The 11,270-nt window shown below is 44.1% G+C and overlaps 1 protein-coding gene across 2 annotated transcripts in view; it reads right to left on the bottom strand.

The window, feature by feature from the left end:
- Positions 1-11,270, bottom strand: part of cfap298 (cilia and flagella associated protein 298) — a 159,222-nt gene that overhangs the window by 63,131 nt on the left and 84,821 nt on the right. Inside the window, exon 6 of one of the 2 annotated variants that reach the window (XM_051925755.1) lies at positions 3,183-3,314. The exons of the other annotated variant lie outside the window; for it this stretch is intronic. Coding sequence (XP_051781715.1) covers positions 3,183-3,314 — 132 coding nt within the window. The remainder of the gene's footprint in view (positions 1-3,182; positions 3,315-11,270) is intronic. 2 annotated transcript variants of the gene reach the window in all.

The raw sequence follows: 11,270 nt of genomic DNA, 5'->3' as shown, positions 1-11,270 counted from the left end.
GCAGAGCCCGCATCACTGCGGACGCCGCACCGATCCGCCTGTCAATCTCACGCTCCATTCTTCCCTCACTCGTGAACAAGACCCCAAGATACTTGAACTCCTCCACTTGAGGCAGGATCTCGCTCCCAACCCTGAGAGGGCACTCCACCCTTTTCCGGCTGAGGACCATGGTCTTGGATTTGGAGGTGCTGATTCCCATTCCAGCCGCTTCACACTCAGCTGCGAACCGATCCAGAGAGAGCTAAAGATCACGGCCTGATGAAGCAAACAGGACAACATCATCTGCAAAAAGCAGTGACCCAATCCTGAGTCCACCAAACCGGACTCCCTCAACACCTTGGCTGCGCCTAGAAATTCTGTCCATAAAAGTTATTTACAGAATCGGTGACAAAGGGCAGCCCTGGCGGAGTCCAACTCTCACTGGAAACGGGTTCGACTTACTGCCGGCAATGCGGACCAAGCTCTGACACCGGTTGTACAGGGACCGAACCGCCCTTATCAGGGGGTCCGGTACTCCATACTCCCGGAGCACCCCCCACAGGATCCCCCGAGGAACACGGTCGAACGCCTTTTCCAAGTCCACAAAACACATGTAGACTGGTTGGGCGAACTCCCATGCACCCTCCAGGACTCTGTTAACGGTGTAGAGCTGGTCCACTGTTCCGCGACCAGGACGAAAACCACACTGTTCCTCCTGAATCCGAGGTTCGACTATCCGACGGACCCTCCTCTCCAGAACCCCCGAATAGACTTTTCCAGGGAGGCTGAGGAGTGTGATCCCTCTGTAGTTGGAACACACCCTCCGGTCCCCCTTCTTAAAGAGGGGGACCACCACCCTGGTCTGCCAATCCAGAGGCACTGTCCCTGATGTCCATGCGATGTTGCAGAGGCGTGTCAACCAAGACAGTCCTACAACATCCAGAGCCTTGAGGAACTCCGGGCATATCTCATCCACCCCCGGGGCCCTGCCACCGAGGAGTTTTTTGACCACCTCGGTGACCTCAGTCCCAGAGATGGGGGAGCCCACCTCTGAGTCCCCAGGCTCTGCTTCCTCATTGGAAGGCATGTTATTGGGATTGAGGAGGTCTTCGAAGTACTCCCCCCACCGACCCACAACGTCCCGAGTCGAGGTCAGCAGCGCACCATCCCCACCTATATGGTATATATGTATATGTATATCAGTGTTGACACTGCACTGCTTCCCCCTCCTGAGACACCGGACGGTGGACCAGAATCTCCTCGAAGCCGTCCGAAAGTCGTTCTCCATGGCCTCCCCAAACTCCTCCCATGCCCGAGTTTTTGCCTCAGCAACCACCGAAGCTGCATTCCACTTGGCCTGCCGGTACCTATTAGCTGCCTCCAGAGTCCCACAGGACAAAAGGGACTGGTAGGTCTCCTTCTTCAGCTTGACGGCATCCCTCACCGCCGGTGTCCACCAACGGGTTCAGGGATTGCCGCCACGACAGGCACCGACCACCTTACGGCCACAGCTCCGGTCAGCCGCCTCAACAATAGAGGCACGGAACATGGCCCATTCGGACTCAATGTCCCCCACCTCCCTCGGGACATGGAGGTGGGAGTTGAAGCTACTTCTGACAGGGGGCTCTGCTGGACGTTCCCAGCAGACCCTCACAACACGTTTGGGCCTACCAGGCCTGACCGGCATCCTCCCCCACCATCGAAGCCAACTCACCACCAGGTGGTGATCAGTTGATAGCTCCACCCCTCTCTTCACCCGAGTGTCCAAGACATGTGGCCGCAAGTCCGACGACACGACCACAAAGTCGATCATCGAACTGAGGCCTAGGGTGTCCTGGTGCCAAGTGCACATATGAACATCCCTATGCTTGAACATGGTGTTCATTATGGACAATCCGTGACGAGCACAGAAGTCCAATAACAAAACACCACTCGGGTTCAGATCGGGGGGGCCATTCTTCCCAATCACGCCCTTCCAGGTCTCACGGTCATTGCCCACGTGAGCATTGAAGTCTCCCAGCAGTACGAGGGAGTCCCCAGATGGTATGCCCTCTAGCATACCCTCCAGGGACTCCAAAAAGGGTGGGTACTCCGAACTGCTGTTCGGCGCATACGCACAAACAACAGTTAGGACCTGTCCCCCCACCCGAAGGCGGAGGGAGGCTACCCTCTCGTCTACCGGGGTAAACCCCAATGAACAGGCTCCAAGTCGGGGGGCAATAAGTATACCCACACCCGCTCGGCGCCTCTCACCGGGGGCAACTCCAGAGTGGTACAGAGTCCAGCCCCTCTCAAGGAGATTGGTTCCAGAGTCCAAGCTGTGCGTCGAGGTGAGCCCGACTATAGCTAGCCGGAACCTCTCAACCTCACGCACAAGCTCAGGCTCCTTCCCCTTCAGAGAGGTGACATTCCAGGTCCCAAGAGCCAGCTTCTGTAGCTGAGGATCGGACCGCCAAGGTCCCCGCCTTCGGCCACCACCCAACTCACACTGCACCCGACCTCCTTGGCCCCTCTCATTGGTGGTGAGCCCATGGGAAGGGGGACCCACGTTGCCTCTTCGGGCTGTGCCTGGCCGAGCCCCATGGGTGGAAGCCCGGCCACCAGGCGCTCGCCATCGAGCCCCACCTCCCGGCCTGGCTCCAGAGGGGGGCCCCGGTGACCCGCGTCCGGGCGAGGGAAAACGCCGTCCAAATTTTTTATTCGTCATAGGAGGTTTGTATAACCGCTCTTTGTCTCATCCCTCACCTAGGACCAGTTTGCCTTGGGTGGCCCTACCAGGGGCATAAAGCCCCGGACAATAGAGCTCCTAGGATCACTTGGACATGCAAACCCCTCCACCACGGTAAGGTGGCGTTTCGAGGAGGGGTCTCTCTCTTATTAAAAATTAAAAATTTTTTAGAAGTACGGAGCAGAATTTAACAGTAGATGATATCACATAATAAGATTTAGATAATTTTAGACTCCTGGAGAGGAAAGGTGAATTGACATCATTACCTCATAGTTTACCACAGTCCACTTTGCTTCCGCTATATGATATGGGCACATCTATACATTAAAACCAGGCTCAATCACAATCTTGTGTTCGCCAAGTTCAATTTAGCCAGGGATGGCTAAATGTCCAATCAGGGACAGTAGCTCATCCTTCTGTGTGTCCATCACTCTCTCTCTCTCTTATTGAAAATTAAAATTAATTAAAATCTCACCTTTTGTAGCTTTACAATTATTTTTGTTTTCTCATTTTTGCCCAGATAGTCTGATAATTTCTTTCCCCTCTTTAACTCTTTTCCTGCCCACCACAGCTGTGACTCTGACTCTTCAATTATTTGCAAGGCCATCTGAAACAAAATAAAAAGAGGAATAACTTATAGTGTAAGAAAATTTATTTGCACATGTCACCAATACCTGCTGAAGGTTTTTTAGAAAATTTTATACCCTGCCCTTAAATAGATTTTGTTAGAATGAATACTCTTGGGAAGACTGACTCCTTACTGTAAACGAATCACCAAGCATACAAGGTGAGACACAAAAATAACCGGACTGGGCTTGGGGCTTTCCTGGAAAACAGTCTGGAGGTCAGCCGGACATGAATCATGGGACTATATCCCCTCCTACGCGCCCTCTCAAACCGCTGACTGGCTAGGTATATCCTATGAAAAGCCCAGTCAGTATTTGCACAACAATTGCTAGATGAGTTGCCGCTATAATGCCCGATGAAAAACTCGAACAGAGAATAAACATCAAATTTCTTGTGAAATTGAACTAAACGGCCACAGAAATTTATGAAATTATAAAAACAGTGTATGGTGATAACAGTTTGTCTCGCACAAAAGTTTCTGAGTGACACAAATGTTTCAAGGAAGAACAAGAAAATGTGGAAGATGTTCAACGTCCAGGTCACCCATGCTCATCTTGGACGGATGAAAACATTAAAACGGTGAATAAGATTGTTCGAAATGATTGTACTGCTTTTTCCATAAAGCAGTTTTTGACTGACAAAAACATTCCTGGCCTCGATCATCCTCCCTATTTGCCCGATTTAACTCCCTGTAATTTTTACTTGCTCCCGAAAATCAAAAGCGACCTGAAGGGAACACATTTTTCTTCAGTGGATGAAGTGAAGACAGAAATGGCAAGCCTGTTGAAGAGCCTCAAGTAAGAACACTTCCAGCACTGTTGCAATCAATGGAAGATACATATACAGCGGTGTAGAGATCGAGATGGGGAGTTATATAGAAGGTGACAATGTTTAGAATGCTTTAATTCATTAATAAATATATATTTTTTTATCAATCCGGTTATTTTTGTGTCTTACCTTGTATAGTAACCAGATTCTTCAAAACTCAGTGCAGTCAAGAAGTGAATCTGAAGAACCTATCCAAGGTGGCGAATGTGGTCTTCTTGCAACTGGATTCCTCTAGAAGTACCTGCCAGTTTCACTTTCGAGAGATCCAGGGTGGAAATATATGAGGCTTGTCAGAGTTTCTCCAGCAAGTCATCAATTCGTCACATCGGGTACACATCAAATTTGGAAATTTTATTCTAGTGTCTAAAATCTATACAAAACTGAAAAGAACCATTCAGTTTTGGCACCAGAACAACTGTCTCGTGAATCACACTCAACTCAAGCATACAATACAATAGTTTATTTTTGTATAGCCCAAAATCACACAGGAAGTGCCGCAATGGGCTTTATCAGGCCCTGCCTCTTGACAGCCCCCCAGCCTTGACTCTCTAAGAAGACAAGGAAAAACTCCCAAAAAAAAAAAACCTAGTAGGGAAAAAAATGGAAGAAACCTTGGGAAAGGTAGTTCAAAGAGAGACCCCTTTCCAGGTAGGTTGGGCGTGCAGTGGTTGTCAAAAGAAGGGGGTCAATACAATACAATACAATACACAGAACAGAACAAATCCTCAATAAAAAATTAAAAATTTTTTAGAAGTACGGAGCAGAATTTAACAGTAGATGATATCACATAATAAGATTTAGATAATTTTAGACTCCTGGAGAGGAAAGGTGAATTGACGTCATTACCTCATAGTTTACCACAGTCCTCTTTGCTTCCGCTATATGATATGGGCACATCTATACATTAAAACCAGGCTCAATCACAATCTTGTGTTCGCCAAGTTCAATTTAGCCAGGGATGGATGAAAAGACATCAGAGTTCCTTCCAATCAGGGACAGTAGCTCATCCTTCTGTGTGTCCATCAATAGCAACCTCAGTTTGAGAGATTTCAGAACTAGTGGGCACCACCTGCACATTAGGGTCATGGCACTCCTTCAAAAATTAACATGTGAGATTTGAACAGGACTTCACTGGCCGGTAATCCTAAACTTATAGTTCACAGGGCTCATTCGTTCCTCCACCACCACAGGACACAGCTATTTCACCAGAAACTTATGTGGGTCAGATGGGAGCAAAACAAATACCCACTCACCCTTTTTGAATTTTCAAAGTTTGCTTTTCCTATTATAATTACATTTTTGTGCCTCCTGTTTATGTTGCTGATGCTCCACAGTGATGTGGACAATTTAGAAATATGTTCCTGTAGCGAAACAACCCAATCAACAAATTTCATCCTGTGAGTATCAACATGAATCACCATCCATTTTTCCCAAAAAATACACAACACCTCTCATGGTCTCCTGCCAAATAATAGTTCAAATAGACTTAAGCCGGTAGATGCCTTAGGAGATTCATGAACAGCAAACATGAGAAAGGGTAACACCGTGTCCCATGATATTGGGCCATCAAGTACTGAGTGCCATCATGAAAAGCTTCGATTGCCGACTGATTTTGGTACTTGGTGGTACATGCTACTCTTACATATAGAAACTTAACACACTATTGTGTGTTTTCTAATTCTCTCTTCTGTTCATTGTGCTTCTCACTTACACTTTGACATTTTCTTCACCAACTGCTGCACATTTATAAGCATACAGGTCCTACCACGCAAGGTTGTCTGTTATGCAGTCTTACAAGGGTATTCATGCAACTACCAAAAGTAGTTACTTATTTTGGTTAGAATGAGCCAAAAACCATTGGAAAAATCATTTGTACATCAGTGCTATGCAACAGATCACTGTGTTTTACTTCAAAGCATAGCAAACCAATATGGTTAATTGACAAAACACACCCACACATGCAATTTTAAGCTTATTTATTCTATGGATGACCCATTGCACCTATTAAATATTCAAGCAGGAGTATACAATCTTAAGGTGAACCAAACTGTAGCCAAAGCACAGTGTGCATATGCATATTGCTTAGCTGCAAACTTGCACTTGGTCTACAGCCACAGGCAAACTTGTATCCTATCCATCATGATGACAACAAACAGCTAACACTCTACTGTAGCTATTTAGGCTTTTGAATACAAGTCCTCAGCTTGTAACAGGCCCAATTCACTTCACAACTCCAAATCACAATACATCGTATCACAGGTTGCAAGCCCCTGTGGAGGAGGCCTTTCTACTAACAGAAATTTTTCTTTGGCTCTGTATTTTTACCTTCCCTTTGAATACACAAATATTTGCTACCAATTTGTATTTGCATGTCACCTCTTAATTCTGCTACATCACTATATAATGCTACCCTCCCATTGTCCACATTTTTTGCATTTCAATCTGCTTTTAATTTCTGCCACTGCATTTCAAGGTCAATGTATCAAGCAAATACTTGGCATAGAGAAAAGTTTTCATTTCTCTACATCCTAGCTAAATTAAAAACAGAATCTGCAGTAGTAAGCCTAATGATAATCACTGTGGATGGAAATTGAAATAGATGTATTCTATTCATATAATTCTGAAGACTCAGTAAATGGCTGCACCTCTTTGTTTGACTATCCCTTTTAGGCAAGTAGGATAATCCAAAATATATCTATCACAATATTTGTTATTAAAAAAAAAAAAAAAGAAAAGAAAGAGAGGCACAATGCACATAAGTTTGAGGAGTGGTTAGTATTCTACTAGTTGCTTCTCCAGCCTTGTTCACCATACCATTGTTAAGAAAAATGCATTCATTGAATATTTTCATTGTTTTGCTCAAAAAAATAAAAAAAAAATCAGGTTTTGTGTTGCAATTAAGCTCCCAAAGCGTGGCGCAAGTCCTTTGGGCTCTAAGCCCAAACATGTAAAGTTAAAGATGCAGATAAGTGAGAAAATAAAGGAGTTAAACTTCAGGCCTGAATATCACCAGTCACTGTCAGCCATGACCAGCTGGATGGAGACATCAAAGCTGCTGATTTCATCGTTGATCGCAGCCTCAAAGTTAAACGTCAATTCACCTTTCCTCTGCTGCCATATCCCAAGATGTGTGGCCAGTTATGCACAAGGTGTCAGACAAATTTCAAAGATGTTTGTGTACTCTGCAGTAAACCCACAAGTCAATCAAAAGGCAATAAAGATAAATTTACATATGCAAGGGTGTCTTCTCTGATACAAATCATAAGTTTCTATGTTGTCTGCTCACTTTCATTACTAAAATATACGATACATACATGTTTACCCTGAGGAGAGTATAACTAAGTGTGTCATAACTAAGTGAATCTGTTTTTATCAATGATCTCATCTACTTCATGCCATATTCAGTAAAAGAAAGGCACATTAGCATTGGATAGCCGAGTTTCAGCTCCTCCTAATATTATATAGTTGTCTATGAGTGGCCAATCATTTTAAATGTCATAGCTGTGCGTAAAAGACAGGAAATAAATTACTTCAGCAACAGGTCATCTTTTTGCATCATTATGCACAGAGCTGGAGTCAGATTCTCAACACCTGTAGTGACTCTACTGAAAACGATGCATTTAATGAAGGTCTTGATTCTATGTTTGATTTGTAAGTACTGCTTTTAGTATAAGTTTGAAGAGTCCTGGCATGCAGTTTTACAGTCCAGGCATCATGGGTTCAATTAACAACCAGACACTGTCTGCTACACATTTTTCCTATGATAGTTTATTAAGCATTGGTCTTTCAGTTTCTACTTAAGAGTATAGGCAATGTTTCTTAGAGCAGAGATCGCCAACTCTGGTCCTGGAGGACCACCATGGCTGCAGGTTTTCATTTTAACCCTTTTTTTAAATGAGTGCACTGTTTGTGCTGCTAATTAACTTCTTCTGAATTAACTTTAATTGAATTGCTTTTTTAAGATTTGTTCCCCTGAATTTCTTCATCGTTCCTCTGAATTGCTTCATTTCTTTCCTTAAATGGCACGGAAACAGAAATTAAATGTGAAGTGAGGGAGCCAACACAAGACCAACTAAGTCAAGGCCTCAAAATCCAAATGATTTCACTCCAACCAGCTGCTTAATGAGGTGCCAATTCTTGTTGTTAATTAAACAAGTTCTTTAATTCTGTGGCTTGTTGCTGCTCTCATGGTACATCAGCAGACATTTCTGAAATTGTTTATTTTCTCTTTCTAAGAGCACTGTTAAAATGTTTTGGGGACCTGAGCAGACCATCATTCCTGAGATCTTCATCGTTCTTTATTTTCAGATATTGTATGATGGACACCAGTTGTTTTGGCTCAATTTGTATCTCATTATTGTTTGGCTGCTAATTAAGGAAAAAGAAACAATTAAGTGGTCTGAGTCTTCAAGAGCAATTCAATTAGCAGCAAAAACAGGACACTCATTAAGGGTTAGAATGAAAACCTACAGCCACGGTGGTCTTCCAGGACCAGAGTTGGCTGCCCCTGTCTTACAGCACCTGTGAGTACTGTTACACTGTACTTGTAACTCTCAAAGTGTCATGTGAAGACCCACCCTTTGATCAAATGTCACACTATCATGCAGCTGTAGGGGGGGCTTATGCTTTTCAGCAGGTGGTATGTTCATAGCATAATCCTCCCTCTAAAAGGGATTGCCTTAACTACGTGATACTTTTTATCATGTTTTTAATCGCTCTCAAACCCAAGGAAGTCAGAATCTCAGCAACAAGTGCAATTACAAACTGGAAATAAAAGCGAAGTGTGGCCCTTTGGCGGTAGAGGACTGTAGTGTCCTGGATTTTAAATTTTCTATATATATTTCTTTTTCTTTTGCTCAGCACAAACAAGATTAACTTAATTTTACAAGGACAGTTAAAATCAAAGTGCCTTCTCTTCCTAAACTTTATCATATTAAAGTTCAAATAAACATGATGAACTCAACACTTAAGGAGGTAATTAACATCAAAGCATATCCTCTTCCCAAATTGTTCCAGTAATCAATCAAGTTAAAATATCTGCATAAACAAAGCAGAAGACCAGAATGGTGCCTCAGGCCATATTGATTATTTTATGACTTGCATACATAAAAAGATTAAAAACTGTGTTGATCACTTTATGGCTTGGGAAACGGACATCCATAAGCGGAACAAAATCTGTATGGTTTGGGAAACAGACATATATAAAAAGATCAAAAACTGTGATTGAAGTCATCCATCATATTGACAACCAGCCATCAAATGTGTGTAACATCACACGTTCCAAAACTCCACAAGGAATTTTATAATAACTATGGCTTGTCCAAGAGACCAAAAACAGTGACAACAAAAAGGTGATGTCAGAAGAAGAGACCAAGACACATGTAATAATTTTGTCTAAATGTTGGTGAAGGAGAAGAAGAGGGGGCAGACGTGTCCGGAGGCAGGAGGAGAGGAGGAAAGTAAAGAGAGTGGACCTGAGTGTAGGAACTTTGAATGTAGGCAGTATGACTGGTAAGGGGAGAGAGTTAGCCGATATGATGGAGAGAAGGAAGGTTGATATATTGTGTATGCTTGAGACTAAATGGAAGGGGAGTAAGGCCAGGTGGATCGGAGGTGGATTCAAACTGTTCTATCATGGTGTGGATGGGAGGAGAAATAGGGTAGGAGTTATTCTGAAGGAACAGTATGTCAAGAGTGTTTTGGAAGTGTAAAGAGTGTCAGGCAGAGTAATGATTATGAAGCTGGAAATTGGAGGTGTGATGATGAATGTTGTTAGTGCACATGCACCGCAAGTTGGGTGTGCAATGGGTGAGAAAGAAGATTTTTGGAGTAAGTTGGATGAAGTGATGAACAGTGTACCTAAGGAACAGAAAGTGGTGATAGGAGCAGATTTCAAAAGGCACGTTGGTGAAGGGAACAGTGGAGACGAGGAGGTGATGGGTAGGTATGGTGTCAAGGAGAGGAATGAAGAAGGTCAGAGGATAGTGGATTTTGACAAAAGGATGGACATGGTTGTGGTGAATACGTATTTTAAGAAGAGGGAGGAACATAGGGTTCGTACAAGAGTGGAGGAAGATGCATACAGGTAGATTACATCCTTTGCAGAAGAGCTGATCTGAAGGAGATTGAAGACTGCAAAGTGGTGGCAGGGGAAAGTGTACTTAAGCAGCATAGCATGGTGGTCTGTAGGATGACGTTGGAGATCAAGAAGAGGAAGAGAGCGAGGGCAGAGCCAAGGATCAAATGGTGGAAGTTGAAAAAGGAAGACTGCAAGGTTGAGTTTAGGGAGGAGGCGAGACAAGCACAGGGTGGTAGTGAAGAGTTACCAGACAGTACTACAGTAGTACTACAGCAGATGTAGTAAGGGTGACAGCAAGAAAGGTGCTTGGCGTGACATCTGGAAAGAGGAAAAGGAAACCCGGTGGTGGAATGAGGAAATACAGGAGAGTATACAGAGGAAGAGGATGGCAAAAAAGAAGTGGGATAGTCAGAGAGATGCAGAAAGTAGACAAGAGTACAAGGAGATAAGGCGCAAGGTGAAGAGAGAGGTGGTGAAGGCTAAAAAAAGGCGTATGATGAGTTGTATGAGAGGTTGGACACTAAGGATGGAGAAAAGGACCTGTACCAATTGGCTAGACAGAGGGACCGAGCTGGGAAAGATGTGCAGCAGGTTAGGGTGATAAAGGATAAAGATGGAAACATACTCACAAGCGAGGAGAGTGTGTTGAGCAGATGGAAAGAGTACTTTGAGAGGCTGATGAATGAAGAGAACGAGAGAGAGAAGAGGTTGGATGATGTGGAGATAGTGAATCAGGAAGTGCAAAGGATTAGCAAGGAGGAAGTAAGGACAGCTATGAAGAGGATGAAAAATGGAAAGGCCGTTGGTCCAGATGACATACCTATGGAAGCATGGAGGTGTTTAGGAGAGATGGCAGTGGAGTTTTTAACCAGATTGTTTAATGGAATCTTGGAAACTGAGAGGATGCCTGAGGAGTGGAGAAGAAGTGTACTGGTGCCGATATTTAAGAATAAGGGGGATGTGCAGGACTGCAGTAACTACAGGGGAATAAAATTGATGACCTAAAGCATGAAAATATGGGAAAGAGTA

This window comes from Erpetoichthys calabaricus, chromosome 4, assembly GCF_900747795.2.
Source record: "Erpetoichthys calabaricus chromosome 4, fErpCal1.3, whole genome shotgun sequence".
In the NCBI taxonomy this organism is placed as follows: Eukaryota; Metazoa; Chordata; class Cladistia; order Polypteriformes; family Polypteridae; genus Erpetoichthys; species Erpetoichthys calabaricus.
Note: the sequence above shows the minus strand (reverse complement) of the source record. Positions and strands in the feature narration are given on the sequence as shown.